We start from the raw sequence: 27,954 nt of genomic DNA on the forward strand, positions 1-27,954 counted from the left end.
CAATTTAAGGACTTTAAAGACCTTCTGGGGGGAAAAAAGGCCATTACTGCATCGAAAGTAACCTATAATATAAAAGTGGTGAAACATTGGACAAATTGTCAAATCACATTAGAAAGAGGCTGAGCTTGTAGATCTGGCATTTTCACAATATTTATCTGTGGAACCGAGTCAAACATAATTGAATTCCTCAACTCCTACAATTCCAAGTGCTTGTCAGGGTGGGGGGTCCCCAGTTCAAATATGATTTTTTTGGGGGGGTCACGCCCTGAAACGGTTGAGAACCGCTGCTATCAGAGGGAGTGTGAAAATCACCTCCTCATGGTTTAAAGTTAAATAATGAAAAAACACAGGGCAGCTCCGCTCAGTGACACCTGTGAATTTCACAGGGTCAGGAGTTGAGGAGATAAGATGTTCTTTTGGGGTTATTTATGTACAAGGTTGTCACAGTGGCAAAAGGGGGGAAAATACTCGCTGACCACTGACCAGAACAGCTCAGCAAGTCAGTTAATTTGCTATATAAGGAGGACTGGTCACAAGACACCTGTACTGAAAACGGTCAACATGAAGTTCTTGATTCTGGCATTGTTTGTTGCTTGCGGTAAGCTCTAACAAGGCAATCAATTATCCAAAACTGAGTAGAGTGATCATTTCAGATACAACCTTCCTACCAACCACTGCCTGTATTTTCATTAAATATTTCAACTGTATATGAAACAAATGTGAATAATCTTTGTTCTGAACTTCTAAATTAGTAGTAGCGATATATTTTCTGTCAGTTTAAAAATTCAAGTGACATTATTGGATATATATTTATTATTTAATATATATTTGACATGACCAAGATATTTGAGTAAAAATGATGATATATTTCGCTCTTGTCTCTCAGCCTACGGGTGTGGCGTGCCCACCAACCCACCCACCCTTACCAAGGTGGTCGGTGGAGACGATGTCCGTGAGAACAGCTTCCCCTGGCAGGTACGTTACTTGTTCAAAACCCATGGATCTCACATTTCAAAATAAATGTTTTAATTGTCACTCACCGAAAATAACTGGTTCTTAGCTCTAAATCTTATTTTCGGTGAGCAACGTTGCCGTACGACCAAGCTGGACTTCAGTATTTATTTAGCCTTCACCTAAAATATACATATTTAATGTGCTTTTGAATTTTGCTTTTCTTCAGGTGTCTCTGCAGTACCAGAGCGGCAGCAACTTCTACCACACCTGTGGAGGTACTCTGATTGGCAGCCAGTGGGTCCTGACCGCTGCTCACTGCATCAGGTAAGACTGTGTGTGTGTGTGTGTGTGTGTGTGTGTGTGTGTGTGTGTGTGTGTGTGTGTGTGTGTGTGTGTGTGTGTGTGTGTGTGTGTGTGTGTGTGTGTGTGTGTGTGTGTGTGTGTGTGTGTGAGAGTAACCTGGGCCCTATTCTCCTGTGTCAGTTGTTTCAGGAAAATAAGAATTTAAAATGCGCAAAAAAGAAAAACATGTACAGTGGCTGCTACTATTTTTTCCCTCAAAGAAAGTGAAAATATCTTACAATGAGCTGTAGTTGACATTTTTGATCAAGTCACTTTGACAATATTCTCTGGCATATACCTGTATTGCAAGTGGTTGTTGCTGATATTCTTGCGACCAAATTTGACTGGGAGACAGTATAGCATATTTTCATTTATATTCTTTCATGTCATATGAAAGCAGTGAATCATAGCAAAAATAATGATACATTGTTTAATAAGATTGAGTGAATAGTTTTGAAGCAAATGCTAGCTCTAACTTATATCTTAACTACATGTTTATGCATTTATTTCATATTTACATGTCGATTTAAGCTCTGACATTTATGTCAGACATGCATAGTATGTGAAGAGTCTAACTGGGCTATTAACTCATTTTGGATTAATAAAACATTTTTTTGCAAAAAAAAAAGTTGTTCTGCTTTCCTGAAGAAAGGGCACCAGGGAGATGACTTTCTCCCAGTCAAATTTGGTCACCTATAATAGTCCATTGTAGAAAAATATTAACATTGATGTAATGGCTAATATATTAAAACTTATTTTTTTATAGGAACTGTTTGGTGCCTAATTTATACATTGTTATAAGACAAAGTGAATAGTTTGACCTTTTACGAATTTTGAGAAAAGGTCACATTTTTACTTTTTAATCTAGTAATTGGGATTTAAGATGGATCATTTTGCATTGTTCCATTCAACCTCCCTTTTCATTTTTTTGGAAACTGAAAAAATTGCTCTTGAATAGCTTCTATCAACCCTGACAGCTGTTTTTGTGTATTTTGTGGTGACTCTGTAGCAGTCGCAACACCTACAGAGTCTATCTTGGCAAGCACAATCTGAAGGACAACAATGAGGCCGGTTCCATCGCCCTCAGCCCTGAGAAGATCGTTGTCCACGAGCAGTGGGACTCTTACAGGATCCGGTAGGCATGACCATTTTCTCAACTCCCCATGAGCATCTTAAGATTTAAATTCCTTTTTTCAAGACAACCTGACCAAGTCTATAGTTAACATTGCCATGGCTACAACAGCCAATGACCTATAATAAAATATTATTGTATTTCAACCCTATTGTTATTAGTAAAGAAGTCAAACAATGTTTCTAAATTCTGTGCAGTTAACTATACAAAGTAATACACTAAATGTGAATTAATATGTGTGTTCCAGCAACGACATTGCCCTGATCAAGCTGGCCATGCCCGTCACCTTCTCTGACTCCATCATGGCTGCCTGTCTCCCTGACTCTGGCTACGTCATGCCCGATAAGACCACCTGCTACGTTACTGGCTGGGGACGTCTCTGGAGTACGTTCTACCAAACCTTATTTATATAGTACATTTCATACAGCAAGTACAACTCAATGTGCTTCACAGAAAATAATGCTTTAATGAAAGGAAAGAAAATAAATGAAAAATAATACGAATATGTAAAAATACAAAGCAAATATGTAAAAATGTTTTATCAGCTGTCAGTCACAGCTGACATCATTTACATCCTTTCTTGGTGAACTTTAGAGTTTTAATTGTCTTTTTCTGATCATAATATAGAGTAGTTTCATGTTCGTATAAACCCCTCTTATAATTCATCACAACAATCACCACAAAAAACATCAACAGTAACCTTGGTGAAAGGTATTTGTAGTGACAGAACAGCACAGCTCTGTTTAAATAGAATATAATCAAGCATTAATCTGAATGTCCTGTTCTTTTCTATAGCCGGTGGTCCCATTGCTGACATCCTGCAGCAGGCTCTCCTCCCTGTGGTCAGCCACGCCAACTGCAGCAAGTCTGACTGGTGGGGCAGCCTGGTGACCAACAACATGGTCTGCGCTGGAGGAGACGGTCAGCTGGCTAGCTGCAACGTAAGTTAGAAGAGCTTTTTGTTATGGCACATCATTTTAATGTTACATAAAATGTATACATTTCTTACTATTCACATTTTAACCCATTATGACCTGAGGCCGATTCTACAAAATGTCTTCTAAATCCAAACAGTTTTCTGATAAACGTATGTTGCCAATGATAAGTGGTGCTCAAACGTTTTCATGTGAAGGACCCCCAAAATTGTATGTATTTGGCTGAGGACCCCCATCTCTAAATATTTTGTTCCAGGGACCCCTGATTTGAGTTAAGAATGTATATATTCAAATATTTGCACAAATTGTTAAGATCTTTTTCAAAAATAGCAGATCTACAAGCTCATAACATGACACGAAGTGATGCGCTATGAGCTTGTATATGTGCTATTTTTGAATGGCCAAAGTATAAGATAAAACTTTGAGAACCAATGTGCTATAGCACTAAGAAATGAGCAGACAAAATTGGAACTGGAACAGACAAGCTGAGAAAAGGGTACACTTTCCTGATTGGTAGAAAATGGTCGACCCACCTGAAAATTTATTTTCTGCTTATCAAAGAGCTGGAGAGATGGGGAGACCTCTGTTACTGAACAAACACTAGTCTATGACAATGATTACTATCAGAATAATGCAATGGTTTTGAACGTACAAGGTTTCCACCCGACAGCAACGATATGTACATTTTATACTAACATTTTCAACCTTTTAGGGAGACTCTGGTGGCCCCCTGAACTGCCAGAACCCTGATGGCTCCTGGGACGTCCACGGTGTGGTCAGCTTCGGCTCCAGCATGGGCTGCAACTACCCCAAGAAACCCTCTGTGTTCACCCGCGTCAGCGCCTACATGTCCTGGATCAACAACGTAAGTGCCGTTTATAGCAGTGCTTCTCAAACCTTTTCATGTCAAGGACCCCCAAATGTATATGTATTTGGCTGCGGACCCCCATCTCAAAAAAATATTTTGTGCCAGGGACCTCCAGAAGCAGAGATTTGAGTTTAAAATGTTCGCTTAAAAAATAAGTAAATATATATGTAGAGATTTGAAAAAAAAACATGATTTTTCAAAAATAGCTGATCTACAAGCTCATAGTATGTCGTGCTGTGCTTTGAGCTTGCTATTTTTGAATAGCCAAAGTATACAATATGGTTAAAGTGGTTAAAAGGATTGTGACTATATTTAGTCTATATTAACAAATTTAGCTGGGGACCCCTGGTATCCCCCCCCCCCCCAGGACCACTAATGTGCCATTTCAATGATGCTGAGTTTTATCCTATAATCTATCCTTGTATATGCCGTATAATGCATTAAAGGATCTACACCATGAATTAAAAAAATAAAAATAATAATTAATATCATATTGTTTATGTCCCTCAAACGTTTTTCAAAAGGTTTGAGCCTAAATCAAGCCTCAGATATACTCATTCCAACTAACTTCTCTCTGGCTTATAAAGCACTTTCACCTGCAATACCACATTGTCCTGTTTGGCACGGGGCGCTATTGAGACAGTTTGTATGCATGTTATCTCCTGGTTCTGTGTGGAAAAAGTAAAAGAAATAATAATAATAACGGGAGGGATTGTACCGAAGATGACGTCACGTTCGGGTGAAAATCAGTTTGGTCTGTTTTGAGACAATTTACAGAAAACCCCAGATATGCTGTGAAAGCCTGAGTGTTCAAACTGGGGTGTTTTGGGGGATAGAAGAGAGGTAGGGGAGACCAAAAACACACAAAAAAGAAGGAAAAGTTCAAATTCATGGTGTAGTCCCTTTAAAGTTGTAAATACATATAATCAAACAATCATAACATTTGTATTTTACATTTTAACCATTTTGCTAAAGCGTAGAAGTAAGGATTCTTAAAGTTGACTGAACTGAGATTACAGTATGTCCAGAAATAATTGTTTGGTATTTCTCCTGCTTTAAATACAGTATGCGGCTGAGTCTGGAAATCATACTAATTATATTCTTACTGCGTAAGAAGCACACAGGCTGGCTCTGGAGTGCCAGAGTCTCTGTATAATTGCTTATAAAAATGCTTTTATGTTTTACATTTTCCAGGTGATGACCACAAACTAAGGTGCATGGGATGTCCAACTTGGTTGTTACATCATCAACATGTATCATCAAATAAAGGATGTAGAAAAAATACTGACTGTTCTTTTTCAGTTCTTTTTTCTTTCTCGAAATCATATTATTTATCTAATCATGTCCATGTATGAAGACATTTAAACTGTAAAATTATACCTTATAACAAAACAGTGTTATAGGATAGAAATGTACAAACAGGACAACTTGATCAAACTTCTTTGAATCAATATAATAAAAAGGGGGGAGGGGGGCATTAGCCTTAACCACTGCACCACAGTGGCTTGTAATTGTTCTGTTCTCTTGTACGTTATTAACTGAAAGATTAGAGGTACAGGTACAAGAGCCAGGTACAAACTTGGAAAAATATCTTTGCTGGATTTGAACCAAGAACATTCCGTTTGTTAGTCCTGTATCTTCACCACTACAACACCATGGTTCATACTTGATCCGTTCTCTTGCCCGCTCTTCAGTGAAAGATTAGATCAAGGTGCAAGAGTTGGGTAAAAGTTGGAAAAATATCCTTGCTGGTTTTGAATCAGGAACTTTCTGGTAGCAAGCCCTGCATGTTAACTACTGCACTACAGTGTTTCAAAGCAATTATAGTCTCTTGCATGTCAAGTGAAAGATTAGAGCTACATGTACGAGAGCCGGGTACAAACTTGGAAAGATGTCATTGCTGGGTTTGAACCAAGACACTTCTGTGTGTTAGTCCTATATCTTCACCACTGCAGCACCGTGGTTCTCGTTTGGTTAGTTCTCTTGCACGTTATTCAGTGGTGGTCAGTTCTGGTTGCAAACCCTGTATCTTTCCCACTCCACCGCTGTAATTCATACTTATTCTATATATATATATAATCGTATAATGGTCTCATTTCAAAGATACACGGTGGACATTTGATTTAAAAAGCACACAGGTTTTTATTGCATATCAATTTCATGTATAAATTCTTCATAGCATTGGAAAGATTACATTTGGTATACATTTCTATTCTACAGAATTAACATCGGAGTCATATTTTTTTCAATGAAATTTCTCTAAAGTACATCTCCAATAATCACAAGCATCAAAAGAACTGCAATTTCAGAATTGTTCAATATTATTCTACAATCCTTTTTTTATTTTTTTTTAAATTATTTCTTCTCCCACCAGTCTGTCTCTCTTCTATGTGTTTCAGAGCCATCTGCCCGGTACATTCGTAAGGCAGTCAAGAACTTGAAGTCAAACCTACTAAAACCTAAACCACATGTACAATAAGTGCATCTACGGATTTATTTTATTCTTTTTTTTATTTGATACACATTTCACAAATGGACATCATTATTATGACCGCTAAACACGTCATGCACAATATTTTTTTCTGTTTTCAATAAACATAACAGAGGCGATATTACAACTCAAACGAAACAAGCACCATCCATTTAAACCCATTTTTTTTCAATGATTTTGTTTTCTTCTTCAGACAAATGCACCATGGCTGCTTTTTTTTATTATAATCCTTAAAATACTATACAATTAAAAAGAAACAATATGTATATATAGATTTTATTTTTTTTACTTTATCCTGTAACAGTGGGGGGATGGGCAGGGGGACAGCAACCATGTTCTACTATGCTGAACCATGTTTCAGTGATCATTTGCCAGAATACTTTCCAAAGTTGGCTTTGCTTTACACAGCGCGTATTTATTACAGTAGTACATGACAAACATTATATATAGTCAACCCCAAAAAATGTAGTAACCAAGGTATTTGCATTATATAACCAGGTGTGGTACAACAATGTGTTAACTGTGAATGAAACCTCATTCAGTAGCTAGTGTTAAAAAAAAAAGAACATCCCAAACCTCGGTCTTTAAAAAAAGTGAGATGATGCAGCAGTCTTAGCATCAAACTATCACTGGCTATTATGAAAGAAAAATTACAGTGCTTCAGTATCAGATTTTTTGTTTGTTTGTTTTTTTCCGTTTTCGAGCGTGGGTTGCTCATCTACTCAATGTGAAACAAGTTTTGACGAGAAAAAAAAAAGCAAACAAACAAACAAACAAACAAACCAAAAATAGAAAGAACAACTCTGTGTGTTCTCAGTTCTAGAGACCAAAGCCTTGATCAATGTATGGCTTGGACCCATGTGGTTTAAGTGCTATTTTGAAAGTACAGCATCAGGCCTATATTATCTATAGTCCTATTATGACAGGAGGATCAAGGTAACAATGATCAACAAAGCTCACCCTCCCTCCTGCCTTTGTCTCCTACAGTTATCTACAGATATCTACAGTAAATGCCTCATGCCCTTCCGTAAGTGGCATATCCACCTTGTTGACGACCATTACGGACTACGTTCTCTGCGTGACCTATGAAGATTAGGGAAGCCAAAAATTAGAATTATGATTAAGTAGGACTATTCCCTTTCTCCGCAAATTCAGAACCACACATCTGGAACTAAACATGTTTTACATGTGTTAGGAGGAGAGTTAAGGTACAACCGTTAACACCAGCAATGATACTATTTACATTCTGGTACATTTGTATGTGTGTGTACTGAATTTGTTTTAATAATTTGTCTTTTGGACCAGTGATTCTTTCACTCCATTATGCAACTACCAGTTATTCGTGTCGCCTGTCAAATTGTGACGGCCATTGATATAGTCTAAATTGTGTGATTATTTAAATGAGCATTTACCAGTAATGATAGCCCTAACCCTAACCCCATGAAAAAAAACAGGGACTGACCATATACAACTGGATTTAAAAAAAAAAGTATAAGGATGACATTATAATGCCCTTTCCGGGAGACGGTTGCCCAAAATGGCCACTGTGTGAGACTTCAACCTTTGAAGAAAAACATTCAGCGTACTGGTTGAAATGGTTGAACTTGAAACAGGACACACCGAAGCCTGGTAAAGGTGTTACGATGCAGAACAGGATCTAAAACAAGCTACAGCTAACCTTTTCACTATAAATAATAACAGATGAGTTCATGGATTCTTTTCCATTTTGGCACACTAAAACGCATCAAAACAAGAGATTCTGAATCTCACTCACGTTCCAATAGGTGCTCGCTCCGTCAGTGACGAGAAACAAGAGGGACAAAACGACACTTAGTTTTCATTTTTCCGCTTCATATTGTGAACAACCAACCAAAAATAAATAGAATACACAACACTCTCAAAAATCAAATATATCAGAGTGTGAAGATAGCAACCAAACATGAACTATGACAGAAAATGCAAGCCCCTTAGAAGAGATGATTGTCAGAGAACAAAACGTTTTCTATGGGTTATTTGGCACATACCACTCTTGCTATGAACATCTAGGTTATTTTGTACATCATACAACAATATCATACAATTTTGGTCCTTCTCTAAAATAATTATATTAACATTTTAGCACTGAGGTGCCTACAAAGAAACAATACTGTTATCTAAGAGGAGAAAAAAAAGTAAATAAAATTAACAAATGAAATGAATTGAACATCTAAGGAGAGGAGAGAGAAAAAATAAACACTTTCCTCTTGTTGAGTATGATTTAATGTCATTTTCAGCATGATCAAAGTGGGTATCTAATCAAAATGGCTAGTGTCCTGGCTGGGTAATGAATCAAAATCACTGGTTGCACATTTAAATGTTGTAGTGTCACTCTCTGTGTAATCATTCAACACAATAAGCTCAAACAAACATCTATTGGGACGTATTTCCTAAATCAAACACAGCGTGTGATTTGCTCCAGTAACATTCTGTCAATTATGGTGCTATCATTGATTCGGTAACTTTTAGATCAGAGTGGAATAACAGTACATGTTGTGTGTGTGTGTGTGTGTGTGTGTGTGTGTGTGTGTGTGTGTGTGTGTGTGTGTGTGTGTGTGTGTGTGTGTGCGTGTGCGTGCGTGTGTGTGGGCGTGTGTGTGAGTCACAAGAGGGTAAAAAAACAGAACCTGGATGCCATAGTGCACGCGCCCACTATGTTCCTGCCAGTTGCTCTTGTTGAAATACCACCACCCTGTGGCCATGCAGTGCTATTGCAGTGTCAATGCCGCAGTGCTCTTTGTGTTCATAGACGTCAGTGAGATATTAAAATCGTTCAGCATCTTTGTGAGAGCCATACTCAGGGTCGCTGTGGGGCTTTCAGTGGACCCAGTGGGGACTGGGGAAGGATGGGAGAATTGTGGAGTTTCTATGCAGTGGATAAGCATTCATCGCGTCCTTCACATCAACAGGGGCTGAGCAGTGCTTCCTCTATGTCAGAGTCTTTCTCTCTGCTTACAAGACCCCTCATCAAGGGATGATTATTTAGTTATCTCTCACGCTCTCGCACGCACGCACACACACACGCACACACACGCACACACACACCCGCGCACACGCACACGCACACGCACACGCACACGCACACGCACACGCACACTCTGGTCTTCACTCATCCTCCCACTTTTTTCAATCACTTGTTTTCTATCCATTGTGATACTATTGCTCCAGTTCCTTCCCCTCCCCAACCCCAACCCCCTTCTCCTCTCTCTCTCTCTCTCTCTCTCTTTCTCTCTCTCTCTCTCTCTCTCTCTCTCTCTCTGTCTTCTAGATGTGGTTGAGTGGATGAAAGCTGCTCGTCTCAGACGGTCCGCCTCCCATGCTCAGCCAAGCGTCCAGAGAGTTTTGGGAGGGCGCGTGCAAAGGGTTGTTCTCTGACAGAGACAGCATCATTGCATAAGCCTGAGGGAGAAGAAGAAGAACAGTTTACTGGCGGGAATCTCATTTTACACTTTGCATCTTTAGGCACTGAGCTGATGCTTTAATCCAGATCAGTCTCTGAATTAGCTTCCACATGTAGCTGACCCTGTGACACCACTGTCACTCACTTTGAGTGTCATGCCAATCCTCTGTCAAGCACAGTGGAGATAACAGCATGAACAGGTTTGAGAAAGTTGATCACAAGTTTAATAGAATAGAATAGAAGGTGGAGTTAATACGTTAGATTGTAGGTTAAGGAATGGACAGGAGAAAAAGAGATTCTATTTGGCCACAGAATTGAAATGCCAACCTTGTTTTCGTTTTCATACCAAATTCCGAAGCTATCCTACAAATCCTACTATCCTACTCAAACCATTTCACCTCACCTCCTACTTTTCATCTAGAGGAAACCCCCGTCTTTCCTCTCCCCCTCTCCCGTTTTATTAAAGGAGTAGTTCACCCAAAACATTACTTATTTTCTATCAATTACACACCCCATGAAGCCTTGAATTTGTGGAGATTGTTTTGTTTTTGTCGCATTCCTAAGCCAATAATTTGATGACTGGGTCATCGGTCAGTAGGAGACTCAGTAGCTGGTCATCAAATTAGGAATGCGACAAAAACTAAAACATCTCCATGAATTCAAGGCTTCATGAGGTGTGTAATTGATAGAAAATAAGTAATAGTTTGGGGTGAACTACTCCTTTAACATCCACAGGGCAGTCAACGTACCTGGGTTTTAGCCTGCCTGTACAATGTCTCTTTCAATGTCTCCGATTCTAGCGATGTGTTAAACATGTCTTTAACGTCAAAGGGCGGCTCGTCACCGGCGGCCTTACGGAGACCGTCCAGGCTCTTGGGAAAGCTGGGCAGACCTTCCAGGTCTGAGAGAGAGCCCTCCTCCTCTAAACACCTGCACACCGAATTTGGGGTCGATGGGGGATATATGTATGTATGGATAAGACGGATGGATGGATAGGCGGACGGATGAATGGGTGTTGAGATGGACACAGGTGGATAAACAGAGGCACGGAGGAGGGGAGGAAAAGAAAGGATGTAGGAAAAGAAAGGATGCAAAGAGTTAACAGTGATCGACGTGTTGATACCAGGAAAGAGATGTGGGCAAGAAAGGAAGGAGGAAAGTTTAGTTTGAGGAAAACAGTTGAGGAGCAGAGAGTAGACAGCAAGCTAGAAAGCATAAGTACAGTAGAGCCCGACCCATATATCGGCCAATTTATTTTACTCTTATTTTTTTTACGATATCGGTATCGGCAATTATGCCACTTAAACCCCATATGGTTGACTGGAGTCCCTCGGGGCTCTATACTAGTGTCTTTTCTGTTTTCACTCTACATTAAAATATCTTCACTGAAAATAGGCGATCGACAAGCTCGCAACACGTCGCTGCACGACGTGTTGTGAGCTTGTAGGCCGACTATTTTAGCAATTTCTTACGTGGCTTATGTGGTTAAATAAAATAAAGTTAATGTTGTGTGTATTTTATATGTGCTTGTTATGCTTGTTTGTTGTATAGTTAAAGTTAAATGTTCATTTCATTTATTGAAATGTATTTATCTGCATATTTATTTTCTTGCAAGGTTGTCAAATAGAAACTTGAATCAAATCTAAGTTTTTGAAATGTCAAGATTGTGCACTTTAAAAAATAAAATAAAACAAAAAATGTGACATGGGTCGGGCTCTAGGCATAAGAAACCACTATGTGGTGAAAATGTCCAGAAGAAGCATTGAGCGGGCAGGTAGGGGGAAGGGGATTGCTCTCAAATGACCTCAACTTGTGTCCTGTCTTTATGATTCATGAGAAACAGACGCAGCCATGAGTGAACTAACAAAGTCAGTTGGTGCTCCTATATACCGATTATATACTGATTTGTGCTCGGCATGCATGGGTCACATGGCACAGGAGGACACTCACAAAACCAAGATGCTCATTGTCCCTTGAGAAAGGACAATTCACTCACAATACTCTGATAACGTGCACTGTCAACTGGTAACAAAAGTTCATGACCAAAGGTAAACCTGATGGTCATTAGAAACTGACATCATTGCCACTGAAACCATTAGGTGATGGCAAAGTATGACAGATGACAGACAGAAGAATACACACTCTGTTGGACACAACAAATGGAAGATTTATGGAAAATGGACGGCTTCAACAGTCTGTTGCTTTGAGGCGCGTGTAAACCCTTGTCAACATCTGGTCAACATGTTTACCCCAATAGGAAGGGTTATACCCGAGTTGGTACTAATGGATCAAAAATCTTACAGACTGTTTAAATAGGCTAGCATGCTAGCTATCTTGCTCAGTAACAGCTGTTCCTCTGATAGTCATTAGATGTTCAGGCCAGCTGTGTTAATGTTTGTATTCTGAAAGAATCTATAAATAGATGGAATGGAATATGTATATGGAATGGTTATAAAACAAATCTTTCTTGATGTGTGTTTCTTGTTTGGCGTATTAACATTCATTTAATTATTAATCTGTCTTTCTCAATGCCAAAAGCCAGCTGTTGGTGTTTAATAGTGGGATTAGTTTGAACGAGGACGAGAAAATGAGGGGTTGCTGTAAAAGGCAAATATCTACTTTGCCATACGACCCATTTCGACAAGTCGTTTAACAAAAATTACGGTATTTTCAAACAAAAATATGTCATATTTTGTAAAGCAAAGGGGTTATGAGATGAAGTATGAATTGGCCTTTAAAGGGCATGCTTGTAGCATACATGTGTTCTGTAATGATGCTGGGGGGTGACAAGAGTGATCCTTATTCATCACATTGTGAGTGTACATGTTACTGCATCTGAGCAACAACGTTGCTGACTAGCTCCAGTGTGTACCTGCGAGTGTGTTCGTAGGTCATCGCTAACGGAGCCCCCTCTGCTTCCTCATCCTCCTCATCCTCTTCATACACTTCCGTCGTCATAGTAACTGGAGATGGCGACTCAGGCGCCTCATCTTGAGACTTCTCCGTCAGGCTACCTTCCTCCTCCTCTTCGTCGTCACCCTCCACCTCCTCCTCCTCCTCCTCCAGTCCTTGGAGCCTCCCCAGCTTGGAGTTGGACAGACTGTGACTGGGTGGATGCTCCTCATCCGCTTGGTCTGACCTGGGTGGGGAACAAATGTCAAAGTAAGTTAAGTTTGGAGGGGTTTATACAGTAAATCACTCTCTCCTTTCTCTCTCTCACTCTCTCTCTAGAATTTGCTTCTATAGTGCCTATAGATGCCTATTTTTGTGTTGCTTTTTGCAGGTATTTCCTGCACCAGTAGAGCAGATTTACATGTTAATTTCATTTCATTTCAAACCTTTATTTATTCTCGAAGGACATTGAGGTTGCCTTCATTTGCAGTGTCGTCGTGATGTTAAAGTCCCATAGAAACAATAGTGATGACTGGCAGTCAGGGGAGACTATAATAGTCAGCTTCACCAGCCAGAGCAATGTTTTGGCAAGGCTGGTTTGGTACAAAATGACGGTGAATAAATACTCACGGTACATGAGTTTTGGTATCAAAGACATGCCACATTGCCGACCTATGGTTCAAGAAAGTGCAATGCTGGAAACTATAGTAAGTGCGCCTCATTTGTTGCCCTTTATTAGTGACACTAAAGTATTGAAAATGGCAAGAATCTAGCTACCCTGGTAAAGCAAGACAAAACAATCTTTTTCTGTTTTGTTTACCTAACTATCACCAATGCCTGCTGATCATCAAAAGGCATGGCTCATCATCGCAAGCCAGCACAAATAATCTGTGCTGACAACATGCATGGTCCAACCTCACTGTCCACCCAAACAAATGAGTGCCGACAGTCAGTGTGGAGAGCTTTTCAAACGAGACAGAAAAGATTAATTAGCTTAGAGAGAAGGAGAGACAGAGAGAGAGAGAGAGAGAGAGGGAGAGAGACAGGGAGAGAGACGGGGAGAGAGGGGGCAAGAGAAAGAGTGAGAAGGGGAGAGAGAGGGTTCACTGAGACTCTGTAATGGATGCGTGTGAGCGAGGGAAGAAGATGGCTGATCTGCAAACAGGCTATCAGCACACAACGATTATGACCTGACGTCTGTACATTTTCCAGCCAGCCCCCCTCCCCCTGCACCCCCATCCAGACCCTCAGACCACGATGTCATGGCTCATGATATCATTTCCTCTGGGACGGCAAAATTTACCCCTTCCATTTTTTTTTTCAAAATCACACAGTGGACATTTATCAAACCAGACAGGATTACATTTGGGAAGGGGCGTACAGGGACAGGATTGGGTCACACACACAGTGGGTGGGTAGAAATGGGTAGGGGGTAGATTTAGGGGGGTTCGAGGAGAGGCATGCAAAATCACCCTCTCTCTTCCCCTCTTCTTTTTCTTCTGCTCTTTCCAGCTAGATGAAATGTCCCCACCCCCAGCCCCAAAATCAAATTGCCAGGCCAGTTGGCAGAGGAAAGAACATTTTGCCTGTGTGCGAACGCAGAGACGAGTGTAACTCTGACATGAGGGGGGCCCTGGGTTTTGTCATTTAGCCTAAACACGTCAGCGGGGTGTTTGTGTTAGCTGTCTGGGCAGCAGGGGGGGTACGGGGCGGCTGACTGGAGGAAGCGCTCCATCATCAATTGATCTCCTAGATCACTGCATGGTTCTCAAACTTTTACATTTCAAGGACCCCCCTTAACTCTGACAGTCTACAAATGGAACCAAATGGACCCGTTAGGGTCCATTTGGTTCCATTTGTAGACTGTCAGAGTTACAGACGTGTAAGGGTCAATTTAGACCCCCCCCCCCTAAAATCATATGGGGACCCACAGTTTGAGACTGTCCTAGATAAATGCCTCAACCTGAGACTGAGTCCCCCCTCGGTGGCCCAGCAGTCAGTCAATTCAGCCCAGACCCACAGACGTGGAAACAGTTCCAACTAAGACTGCACAATTTTGCGAATAACGATGTTTGTGAGCGTCTAGGTTCCTGTAATCCATAATTGCAGAGTGTAGGGGTTTCCAAAATACCAAAACATTACATTTAATTTAGCATGCCCGCTGTAGCTGAAACTAAGTCACCCAACTGTGAAAACCGAACGACAACCCTATAAGTGTAATAAAGTTATTACGGTCCACAAGTATCCAGGCATGATCACGTTTGACCACTTGAACCCTGCCGTCTCTATTCTGGGGGTGAAGATTTGCAGAAAATAGACGACCTACAAGCTCACAATGCATACAGAGTAAGGACACTTGGCTGAGTTGCGTTGCAAGCTTGTAGATCGTCTATTTTTGCCGAAGAGATTTTTTGGAGGGAAAAAGGAGTGGACTTAATGTAAAGCCCTGGGGGACACCGGTCAACTAAGTATATAGGGTTTAAATGGTTAATAAATGTGATCACAACGTCTAACAAAACAAGTGTATGTATGTTTAATCATTTTATTCAAAAGTGTGTAGCACAGCTGGTCCACAGAACCGTAGAACTTCAGCCCTTTTCCAGTTATAGTACTACCATAGGTCTAGTCCTTGCTGATTGTGATGCACTTTACATATTCACATAAAAGTTTATTATATTTTACTTATTACAAAATATACATCTACACCCCCCTAAACTCTTCCTTTTGTACACTCAAAGAGAAATCACTAAGTCAGCATCTATAGTACCCTTTGCCCGCCTGGAAACAGCTTAAACAAAAGCCTCTCATGAGAAAACATAGGTTTCCAGGGACTTTTATTTTGACTGGCTTCGATACTGTAAAAAGGAGGGAATTTTTTAAACGAGAGGGAATTTTTTCCTTTTTTGCCAGGCTGGACACGCACGCACAATTGCAGATAGACATTCACGGATGGCTGTCTGCACAAAACATTCGACTCCAGTCAGTCAGAGACAGAAAGAACATGGGGTTGTCTGGTGGGAGGACAGAAAACAGAACACTTACTCTGAATTACAGATATTAAAATGTCAGGCCAGCTTGTTGTAGATGAGACTCAATATTGATCCCAGATGGCAGAGGGGCTAAATTGCCACTGGGCCTGCTGGCTTTTATGTGGACTGACAAGGAAGGGGGAGGAAGGGACAGACTACCAGGAAGGCATTCAAATTGAGGGATAGAGCATGGCTGAAAGAAAAAGACAGACACGAGAAAGAGAGACTGATGGAGCAAAAGAGAAGGAGAGACAGAGGGAAAGAGAGATACCGTATGACTGGTAGCTAGGGTAGGGATATTTTCAACTCCCCAAATTAATGCACACATTTGTGCATACGCGCACCCTGACCCATTCATGCAAGTTCACGCACGCGCAAATGTATACGCACCATAGGTGTTGCATACAGGCAACGACTAATTGACACATACTATATCAGCATTGAATTCTGACATGCAATGCATTGTTCATGTTTTCTGATTAGCTAGGTACATGAACAGAACATGATAAACGTCTACTATTTTAGAGATATTTGTCGGAACTTGCACGCACGCACGCACGCACGCACGCACGCACGCACGCACGCACGCACGCACGCACGCACGCACGCACACACACACAATGCTTTAACAAACTTTCTTTGAATTGTCAAATATGAGGCTGTTCTTCTTAGCAGACAGATCACAGACAATGGACTTGGCATTTTCATATTCGCAGCTGTACCAAAGTTCAACCTTCACTTGCAGTTTTTGTATGTTCATTCTAATGTTGATTAATATAAATGGGGTTTGTTTCAAAAAATAATAAACTCAAAGCGGCCAGGCTTTATGCAAACTTCTCCTCGTTGCATTTAGTGTTGCTTGACCAATGCACTTTGACTGTAGCAGAACATGTTTTTCCCCAGGATTACCAGGATAGTTGCTCTCTTCAGTTAACACCTTTCGCTCATTTAGACTGACTCAGTAACATTCACAGCCTTTCTAGAATCTCTAAAAACAACTTAGAATGTTGTAATCCAAAATGTGAGGCTCCTACTCCCTACCATATCAGGTTACACATTGAACCACTAGAGTGCACTGTTCACTAATTGTTGCCATTGGTGATCTTGTACACTTATGTACATAAAACATGATGACTCTTGTCTCTTGCTACCTATGACACAAACTTTGAATAATTTATACTCATTGGATCGACTGTGCTGCTGGCCGGAGCAAGACTATCGTGTGGTGAAGCATGAATTAGGCTTAATCACTTAAGCCCTCTAGTCTAGACTTAGTAAACTGGACCTGAGTTGGCTCTGTACGTGGACTGCTTTTTTCCGTCAACACCAAATCTCTTATAAAATAGCTGACCTACAAGCTCACAATGCGTTACAACCTGACACATTGTGAGCTTATAGATCAGCTATTTGTGGCTATTGGTGGTTAAGAGTGTGTTTGTGCGATATGTGTTTGAGTGGGTGCACAGGTTAATGGTGTGTATGTGAACACCATAAAGGGCAGCATGCTAGTGTGTTAGTGTTTGTCTTGATCTGCATTCCCTACCTCTTATCCGTGGAGCTGGAGGCCTGGTTCGTTTCACTGTTGGAGATGAAGTTACGGATTTCTGAGAAGTACGAGTCCTCCTTCTCGTCCAAAAGTGCGTGATTGTCTGGCTCCGAGTTTGGCGAGGAGACGGTGGTTCCTAGGTTGGACAGCATCCCAGACTGTTGGCTCACTGTGGGGAAACGCAGGCAGATAAAGAAACGTGCAAGCGCGCGCGCACACACACACACACACACACACACACACACACACACACACACACACACACACACACACACACACACACACACAATTAGTATGATGATTATCAGACATGCGTAACATCAAGCATAACGGTTATTACACACAATTCTCAAATAGCAATATGGTGGACCATATTGGCTGTTCTTTGATTAAGATCTGGCTAGTGTATACAGATTTTTTTTAAATATTTTTGGTGTATAGCGTTAACTGTCAATTTCCCTCCATACCATTCCCATGGCTATAGGCTAATGGCTAGCTGTGTGCATTTTTACAACCAGGCTTATGTATTATGTGTTATGCTAATAAATAAAAACAAACGGAAAACAGAGCAAAACTATTACCATGCGGTCTCTCTATAGGAAATATGATACATACAGTATACAGTACATATAATATAAATTACAGGTAGCCTACTGTAAAAGTATATTGTCAGTGCAAAAGTTGGTGTACTGTAGACTATTACCTTTTGATCATTTAGTTGACTGACAAAATATAATAACAGTAATAATGAACTTGTATCAGTGGCCAAAACAGAAAGTGCTTGGTCAAATAAATTCCTACAAACTTGCGTGAAAGCGTACGATTTCACTCAGTCCTTTTTTAACCTCCATTCAGGGAGGGTTTGCACATATGTTCATTCTTTGGAGACGCCCTGCTACGTACTCATATAGATACACACACTCACATGTGGGAGCTCTCCAGCCCAACCACAGTTTACTATTGTTGGCCACTGAGCAGCTCCACAGGGGCAGTTAGGGGTCAAGTACCTTATTTCAGACTTTTCATATTTAGGTTGTATTTTTAGGTCTAGAAAAATATTTTCCGTTCAAAGAAATTCTCCTATTTCTGCCCCCTTTATTTCAGCAACTGTGATATTATGGACCTTGAGGAGGAGTTTTGGTTGCAGGGTGGATTAATGACAGAAAACTTCAGACTTCAGAGAACACATTGCAAAACAAAAATGTTGTAGGATGAAGCCAAAATAAAAATTCTGATTTTGTTATTATATTATTATATTTAGGCATGTCTGTGTTGGTGAGACAGGACAGTGGGGAGAGTCAAGTGAGAGAGGAGGAATGAGATGCTGCACTGGTCACAAAGCAGGAATGTCTCTACTTTTAAGCCTAGTTCAGACGAAAGATTCACGCCGACAAGAAACCATTTTAAGCCTAATCTATACTTCATCATCGTACGGTGGTGTTGCGTGTTGTGAGCTTTTAGGTCAGCTATTTTCGACATGCGTCTACAGAGACATTTGTAGAATCGGCCTCAGGTCTCAAAGGGTTAAAAACAATGATGCTGTGTCTGCAGAAGTGCATGTGTTGCTTGGAACTGACCAGGTATGTTCTCATGCTCATGCTTCTTGAGATGGCGGTCCAGATTGGTCTGCTGACCAAAGCAGCGGTTGCAGAGGTGACACTTGAAGGGCTTCTCCTTGTTGTGGATGTTGCGAACGTGGCGCTGGAGGTTAGATGAGATGCTGAACGAGCGGTCACAGTATTTACACCTGCCGACACGAGGAGAGAAAAGGCCCAGAGTTAGAGTGGCGGAGAGGGGAATGTTGGACCCAGGAAGAGAAAGCACATATGACGGGAGCAAACGCAAGACGAGAAGGATTAAACTGGAGGTATGAGCAAGAGAGCAAGAAAGAAATATGTGTGCGTGTGTGTGTGTGTGTGTGTGTGTGTGTGTGTGTGTGTGTGTGTGTGTGTGTGTGTGTGTGCACGATGGAAAATGTGGTAGAGATACACTAACTGAGCCCCCTGTTCCACTCAGTATAAACAGTAATTACCCGTCTTGGTTCTAAACGCCACATTACTCCGCTCATCTAGAGGGGCCTATTTCATGACCACATGCGTTGCTACTGCCACCACACACACACACACACACACACACACACACACACACACGTACGTACAAGACACAGGCCTACAGACACGCGCACATGAGCTTGCATGCATACGCATGCAGGCAAACACAAAATTGCATACACAGGCTCATACACATACTCTAGACACGCACTCTCGCATGCACATGCACACACACACACACACACACACACACACACACACACACACACACACACACACACACACACACACACACACACACACACACACACACACACACACACACACACACACACACACACACACACACACACACACACACCACAGCCCACCTCAGTTCATTCAGACAAGATTCATTTAATTTGCCTGTAAACAAACAATAGAGCTGAGCCTTCTGGGAGCCCAGATCTTCTACACTGCTTCATTGTTGTGATGGATGTGATGGATTCCTCTGCCTCACTAAATATCTCCTTGTTCCCTACCTCACTGCCCCTGTCATTTGCAATTAAACCCAATCAAGGCCAACAATTACAGCTAGTAGTAGAGGACTGAAAATAAAATTATGCTGCAGAAATGATGTGCAGGAGAGGAGAGGAGAGGAGAGGAGAGGAGAGGAGAGGAGAGGAGAGGAGAGGAGAGGAGAGGAGAGGAGAGGTGTACCTGTAGGGTTGCTCCCCTGTATGTGTCCGCAGGTGTCTGGTGAGGTTAGCGGAGCGAGGGAAGATTTTCCCACAGTACCTGTAAAGGAGGACAGAAGAGAATGGAGGGATGTGCAGATTGGAACAGAGGGAGGGGAGAGGAGTGAGTGGGATAGAAAACAAAATAGATTAGACTTCATTTAGACTTTTTGTATCATATGTATAGTTGCATTGTAATTTAAAGTGTGGTTCTCAAGCACTTTTGCCTTGGAGCGAAATTTAAATCACATGATAACAATTAAATCCCAACCCCTGTATACTTGTTTAGATAATAAAACATGAGGATGTCCCATGACCCTCTATAATTGTGACACAACAACTTTCAAACCTGGAACGACAGGGTCGCACTGAACTCCTCGTGTGAATACACAGACAGACAATTGCTCTGCAAGTAAGGCAATCTACCCCTGCTTCAGCCGTGTCCATTTCAGTCAAATTATTGTCCTGCGCGTTGCATACAAAAATGTTGACCACCATCCAGCTCTTGTAGCGGGTACGAACGTGACAGTTTCACGGGAGCGGGCAAGCTTGTCGCTCCGCCTGTCAGATTGCTTGTGCGCCTCTCATTGAAAATGAATTACTAGGCATGTCTGTCGCATCCCGTCTGTAAGCCCTTATAGCTTTCTGCTAAATATATATTTTTGCTAACTCTATAGCATGATCATTCACATAACTAAGCAGTCAGTTATGCCGTGGTTCCCAATCCCGGTCATCAGGATTTGCCCGATGACGGGATTCCCAATGACTGGATTCGCAAGACTTTGAAACATGTTGTGAGCTTGTAGATCTGCTATTTTTGCCGAATGTTTGCCCATTTTCGCCGAATGTTCGCCTATTGTTGCTGACATGGCCAGAATAGCTAGGGTTCATGTGGCTGATATGAGGGAAAGCACCTGCTTCACAGGTCACATACCTGCAGGTATAGCGCTCCTTGCCCTTGCGAAGGATGGCGTCTGACAGGGAGGGGGGCGGCGTGCGGAAGTTGAACAGTGGGTGGGCTGAGTGTTGCAGCGAGTTGGGCGGTGCGTCCAGTTTCAGAGTGCCAAAGCTCTCCAGCTTCTCTGTCATGTTCTCCATGGCTGACATCTGAGCAGGGAGGAGCAAGGAGAGAGGCAAAGGGGATAAGGAACAAGCGTGGAGGAAAAAGCAGGGGAGTAGGGAAGAGAGGGTACGGATATAAGGCCAGGTTTGAGATACCCACATGGGAAACAAGAGGCTGTACAACAGGAGCTTCATTTTGTGCTCATTCAGATTTGACCCAGCAACCTTCACAGGATCAAGCTCTTGTGCTTTATTCTTCATCTGCATCTTGTATGTTTATGAGAGTGAGTGTGTGTGTGCGTGCGTGCGTGCGTGCGTGCGTGCGTGCGTGCGTGCGTGCGTGCGTGCGTGCGTGCGTGCGTGCGTGCGAGCGAGCGTGCGTGTGTGCGTGCGAGCGAGCGCGTACATGTGTGTGAGCGCGTACATGTGTGTGTATGTGTGTGAATAGCACACAAAAAAGAAAGGGGGAGAGATGGAGAGAGAGAGATAGAGAGACAGAGAGAGAGAGAGAGAGAGAGAGAGAGAGAGAGAGAGAGAGAGAGAGAGAGAGAGAGAGAGAGAGAGAGAGAGAGAGAGAGAGAGAGAGAGAGACACACACACAAACAGAGAGAGTGAGACAGGGAGACAGAACGGAAGCCTAGAGGAAGCTGTATATCAGAGGTCAGCCTTGTTGATTGTGCTGCAGGGGACTCACCTCCCTGACCTATCGCACATTAACAAACACTTGAATACCACTCTACTCCACCCGCCGCCACTACCCCCACCACCCCTACCCCCACCACCACCCCAGGGACCCCCATCCCCAGCCCTGAGCCACCACTTTGTTCTCCAACCTTTCCCCTTCTCTGGTGAAGCCACTGTCTAAAGCCCGGCTCGCCGGCTCAATGAGCCATTCAAGGGCCCCGACGGGAGCCGTACAATATAGTTTAAGATACCACTGACTGATAGCTATTTCCCCTCCTCCGCAGAAGCCTTGTGAACAAAGGGGAGCAGCTATGTAGGAGTTTATTTGCCAAAAACAGCTTACATCCTTCCTTGTTTAGTTGAATGCTGGGACGGCGTGAGACACAGGGACAGACCGTCCGTCTCGATGTGTTTATTCGCAGTCTGAGAACGGGGGGGGGGGGGGGGGGGGGCGGCGAGGGTGATTCCGTCATGCGACTGAATTTAGAGGTGGCATTGTGTTTGGATCACTGGGAGGAACGCAGCAGAGATGCTCTGGTGGTGTGAGAGCGGTTTAATAGCTGTGAAGTTTCTCTGATGAGGACTTTGTTCAGTTACTGTACTGTGTATATCTGGTAATAGACAAGTGGAAGGCCATATTGCCATCATAATTAAGAGCACTTATTAAGTCTACAATTCAAACAATAACATCCCATGTGGTCTGCAATAGCAGTACACATGGTAAACAAGTATTTCTCACTCTCTGAGTAGTGGTAGCCAACTTACGAGACTTATGAGTAAGTGAGACTCTGCACACTTTGTTGACTAATTAGAATTCACATCAATTATTTATTACACATTATTGAACAATCTGTCACATGAATCATCTTCTTGCACAAACTAGCCCCCCTAGTGATATTAATCCCTTTTAGAGGATGTGCTCTAATTCTAGAATTAATTGTATTTATTTTATTTAAGATATTTTGCTTGATATTCAACTAAATAATTTCCCATGCTTGCTGTCCTCATGCCACCCACGTAAGGCCCATACATACATACACATGCACTACCCATATACAAAAGTGTGTTCTACAATCTGTATTGGTGTGTATCTGTCTGCATACACACCAGTAAACGTGTCTATTGCAAAGTCACAATTGACAGAGGACCCAGATTTCCAGGTCAGATTAAACCGTTTCTCCCCCCAATGAGAGCCCTCCATTCTCCTGGACACAAACACAGGATGTCCTTGATGGGCACGCTGCTATTATCTAGCCCGCCAGCCAGAGAGTGAAAAAAAAAACGATTCAAAGGGAAGTTATTAGCTGGCCTGTGTGCTCCCAGCATACACAACAATGCCACAACTAAGTTTAGCATGGCCAAGTGGCTTTGTGCGACAGCTCCCCTCAATTCAAATGCTTATTATTCTTTTTTTTATTAATACTATCATTCCCTGTAATCAAGATTTGCGAGAGGTGGGTGGGGAGGGAGGGTTCGGGGACAGTCAAACAATGTGACTGATTATCAAAGGGGCTGCGATAACAGACTGTGTCTTCTGAGCAAGGTGGAAGCGACGAGGTACAGAGGCGCCATTCGGTAAACAAAGGAAGAAATTGTACAGAACCCTTGAGAAAATAACATCAACACTGTGGAATGATGGTGCGTAGGGGCCTATCAGTTCAGGTTGCAGTGGCGTGGGAGGCTGGAGTGAGGACTTTTCACATAATACATGTTATGAAAATAATAACTGATAGTATCTGGGAATAATCAGCCAGTGTATAGAGCATACTGTAGGAGGACAATTCACCCAGCTAGGGACTCCCTGGATATGTATAGGCTTTGGTTAAAGCTCACACTTTTATGCATGTAAACGATAATAACTTCTTGATTACCTTCGACACAGACCATACCAGTGATCAATGGCAGACGTGCGTGCGTGCGTGCGCGCGCGTGCGTGCGTGCGTGCGTGCGTGCGTGCGTGTGTGTGTGTGTGTGTGTTTTGCACATTGTAAGCGTACCTGTGGATGGAAAAGCAGTGGCGAGGGCCTGAGGAACTTCTCCTTCAGAGCTCCTACGGGGTCAAGCAGCTTTCTCTTCTCCACCCTGCTGGACCAACCCCAAGGAAAAGGGTTACGTACCAAGGTCAGAGTTCAACGTCAGCCTCACACTTAAAGGTATCCTCTACCATCAGTGGTTCTCAAAATGTTTCATGTCAAGGACCCCCAAATTGATATGTATTTGGCCACGGACCCCCATCTGAAAATGTTTTGTGCCAGGGACCCCCAGAGGAGAAGATTTGTGACAACATTATTCAAATTATTTCTTCCAAATTAGTCAAAATAGCAGATCCATTGTAGACATTTGGCTGGGAACCCCCTGAACCCCCCCACCCCCAAAAGACCCAGACCCAACTTTGAGAACCACTGCTCTATTTCCTCAAACACACAAGTAGACACTGAAAAGGTCTGCATTAATGATTCCCATTGATATTCCCATACATATTCAGTTTGTAACAGTTGGATAGTGATGAATTCAACTATAGATAGATGCAGGTAGATTAAAAGATATGAAAAGCAGGTGACCGTGTTGATGTAGTATTGACATTATTCTAGTCTACTCGGGGCTGAAATACCTGTATATAGGGTCCATGAAGAAGGCTGAGGGCTTGGCGTAGTGCAAGGGTGGCTGCTGGGGTGGCTGGGCCAGAGCTTGCTGGTGCTGGGCCATGCTGGCCTGGTGCAGGGACTGTTGCAGGGACTGTAGATGTGGATGTGGATGTGGATGTGCATGTGGATGTGCATGTGGATGTGGGTTCACACTAGCAGGGGGTTCCTCTTTGGTGAGAATACCCTTCCCAGTCCCAAAGTTGTGGTGCTTGCGGTTGTGTGGCTCAGAGGCCACACCGTTATGACCACCCCGGCTCCGACCACCAAAGCTGAGGTCCAGAGGCTGCTCCTCGCTGCCAGATACTGACAGGGGCCCACTACTGCTCCCACTGCTGTTGTTGGGGTGAGATGGCTTGGTTGGAGTTGGTGGAGCCAGCTTGAGCTCCTTGGCCTTGTTGGTGAGGTCGAATGGTGACTCAGCGGTGGGTGCAGGAGCTCCGGGACCACCCGGGACCATTTTGTGTAGGTGCTCACGAGGTGACTTGGGCTCAGGCTTAAAAAACATGCTAGGGTTGATGGTGCCTCTTTCGGTACCAAAGGAGTAGAGGGAGTGGGGGAAATTGGGCAGAAACTGGAAGGGGAACATGGAATGATACGGCAGTGGACCCATCTTCTTCTCCTGATGTAGACCCATCAAACCCGGGCCAAAGTATTTCTCTGCAATGGAGGCTATGGCTTTGATGGAGTCTGTGGTGACGGTGTTGGCATTGCCGGCGCTGGGTGGCAGCGCTTGCTCGTCAGGCGGAGGAAAGAAGGAGTGCTGGGATGGTGCCGAGGAAATGAAGGGCCGATCGATTGCGAGGGTCCCCGAGCTGGACATGGGTGATACCAATGCACTGCTCACGTCTTCAGGACGCATGCCCTCTTGACCTGACACTACCCCGGAGGGTTTCCTCCGCTTGCTGCTTCGCTCCCGTTCGCTTTCTCCATCGCTTTCCAAGTCAGACCCATCGCCTGAAGCAGTACCGGTCGTCGTGTCCAAATCAGTCCCGCTTGTCGTGTTGACGTCTTCAAGGTCGCTGCCATCAGACATGTCTGCCATCTTTGATTTGGCCTTAGCTTCTCCTCCAGAAGACAAGTCCAGTTTGTTTTCCTTCTCTTTGTCCTCTGCCTGACTCAAGCCATTCCCACCACTGTTGTTCAGGTGGCCGACCAAAGAGAGTGGGGGGACGTCTAGGGGGCTCCGAGGCAGTTTCGCTTCCTGACCGCTGCTGCCAAGGGGGCTCTTAAGTAGCGGGTTGGGCGGCAATAAGGGTGGCCGTGGGTAAAGCGAATGGGAGAAGATGCCCGGGAAACCGTGCGAGAGGGATGGGAAGCCGTGGGGTCCTGGGGAGAAGGGTAAACCAGCATGGGGATGATGACGGGAGGGGAAGTAGTCAGTGAACCCTAAACCTGAGTGGTTGAGGCCCGGATGGTGCGGGTGGTGGGACTTAATCTTGGCCATGATGGGACTAGAGCTCATAGGGATGCCTGGGGTGAACATCCCTGCTGGGGAGCCATAATGGTTCTTGCCCTCACAGAAGCGCCGGTGCTTGTTGAGGGAGGAGGTAGTGCTGAACATCTGCCCACAGTCCTTGCATTTGATCTGGGTACGGCAGTCAGCATGCATACGCTTGTGGCGGCAGAGGTTGGAGAACTGGGTGTAGGACTTGTGGCACACCTCGCCTGGGGAACCAAAAGGACACAGCCCACCAGGGCCTGGTTAAGCCCATTTAAACACTGTCTCTAATTCTGTGTACCAAATCAACAAAAAATGACAACTGCATGATGAAATATTGTAGCTTAAGACAGGAAGTGATCAGTTTCATTACAGGAAATGTGTCATTTATTCAGTGCAAGAGGATTGAGAGAAGTGTATATTTTATACACTTCTCTGGATATAGCATGTGTATTACTTTTCGTTACATGCTTGAAATGCAGGATACAGCATAGATTCCAGAATCTATTCCACTGTTCCACTGAAGGCCACAATGAAAATAATAATTTTGATCTGTGTCATTCTTTTTTTTGGTCATTAAAATATGTATTGACTTTCATTCTTTATTTAACTCAGGTTAAACTAGATTAAATATACATGCATAGAAATGCAAATAGAAAAGGTGACATCTGATATGTATGCAATCAGTTTTACAGAAGCACTTTTTTGTTGTTGTTACTATTGTATACTATGTCCAGCTGGATAATCGTGGTTGGTTCCAAATGATGATGAGGAGGTAAAAGGGGAAGGGGAAGTCAATGTAGGGAGTAGAGGAGATAGAGAGGGCAGTGGGAGAGAGGAATTGGATGAGACAGAAAGGGTAATCTAAAGCAAATAAGAGGCGTGGTTTGCATTTCTCTGACTTACAGATAAAGGGCTTGACGCTACTGTGGATGTGCTTATGTTGCTTGAGGCCTGAGGACGTGGCAAAGGTCTTGCCACACTCAGGGCATGTGTGAGCACGTGCACCAACGTGCTGTGAACGGATGTGGCGCTGCAGGTTGCTGGGATCTGTGAACACCTGCGTGAGAGAAGGCATGACCACAGACCTTGGCGTAAACGTATGAGCCAATGCAATATACTGTATATTTGATGATGCCACATTTAAATATCATCTGCCCTCCATGTACTGTATTTGCGTTGCGTTTTTTGGTTGCATTTGGCGAATGAACATGCATTTTCACTGCTATGACAGAATCCATGTAAAGGTATGCTGTTGCTGCCTCCTATCTCTATCCATTGTCCAGTATCCAAATGCACGAAGCCAAAAAAGCACAAGCCCAGCAGAATTTCTGAAGCAGACAGAGCCTATGTGTGTTGGTTGGCGCGCACAACTTACGTGCTGGGTGTGCTGTACCTTATCACAATTTTCACACTCAAAGCGCTTGCCGCTGTCGTGTGACATCTGGTGGCGGATGAGGTTGGACTTCCAGTTGAAGGCCTTGGGACACTGGTCACACTTGTACTCCCTCTCCTCTGTGTGGACTATCATGTGTTGGCCCAGACTGAATGAGGACAACATCGGGTAAGTTTAAAGGTTTGAAGTTCACGGGTGTTGTCAAATACGACAGTGATATACATTTCGAGCTTCTTCAACAATGTGTAAAAATAAGGTAAGATAAAATATTAAAAGAAGATACATTTCAAATACAAACAGCAAGAAAGCAATACAAAAGGCCAAGAATCAAATACAC

At 43.0% G+C, this 27,954-nt stretch overlaps 2 protein-coding genes across 10 annotated transcripts in view; one reads left to right on the forward strand and one right to left on the reverse strand.

The window, feature by feature from the left end:
- Window positions 1–561: 561 nt before the first annotated feature.
- LOC308096407 (chymotrypsin-like elastase family member 2A) lies at window positions 562–7,811 on the forward strand (the record flags this gene model as incomplete). Its single annotated transcript, XM_080443829.1, has 8 exons — window positions 562–598; window positions 887–975; window positions 1,181–1,278; window positions 2,306–2,431; window positions 2,676–2,812; window positions 3,224–3,369; window positions 4,076–4,237; window positions 7,710–7,811. The coding sequence occupies 8 exons, from the start codon at window positions 562–564 to the stop codon at window positions 7,809–7,811; spliced, it is 897 nt and encodes a 298-aa protein (XP_080299955.1).
- The window catches only part of prdm16 (PR domain containing 16), a 237,550-nt gene continuing 215,963 nt past the window's right edge, over window positions 6,368–27,954 (reverse strand). For 2 of the 9 annotated variants that reach the window (XM_080445539.1, XM_080445540.1), the window contains 10 exons: window positions 27,618–27,765; window positions 27,128–27,281; window positions 24,750–26,448; window positions 24,136–24,220; window positions 21,327–21,499; window positions 20,376–20,453; window positions 19,203–19,372; window positions 17,623–17,794; window positions 13,031–13,297; window positions 6,368–10,157 (listed from right to left, as the gene is read on the reverse strand). In XM_080445539.1, coding sequence (XP_080301665.1) covers window positions 10,145–10,157; window positions 13,031–13,297; window positions 17,623–17,794; window positions 19,203–19,372; window positions 20,376–20,453; window positions 21,327–21,499; window positions 24,136–24,220; window positions 24,750–26,448; window positions 27,128–27,281; window positions 27,618–27,765 — 2,959 coding nt within the window. In that variant the 3' untranslated portion in view covers window positions 6,368–10,144. Of the gene's footprint in view, window positions 10,158–13,030; window positions 13,298–17,622; window positions 17,795–19,202; window positions 19,373–20,375; window positions 20,454–21,326; window positions 21,500–24,135; window positions 24,224–24,749; window positions 26,482–27,127; window positions 27,282–27,599; window positions 27,766–27,954 lie in introns of all 9 variants that reach the window. The other 7 variants (XM_080445536.1, XM_080445538.1, XM_080445532.1 and 4 more) reach the window with 5 other exon arrangements.

Source organism: Gymnoscopelus braueri (genome assembly GCF_963280865.1).
Source record: "Gymnoscopelus braueri genome assembly, chromosome: 12".
NCBI lineage: Eukaryota > Metazoa > Chordata > Actinopteri > Myctophiformes > Myctophidae > Gymnoscopelus > Gymnoscopelus braueri.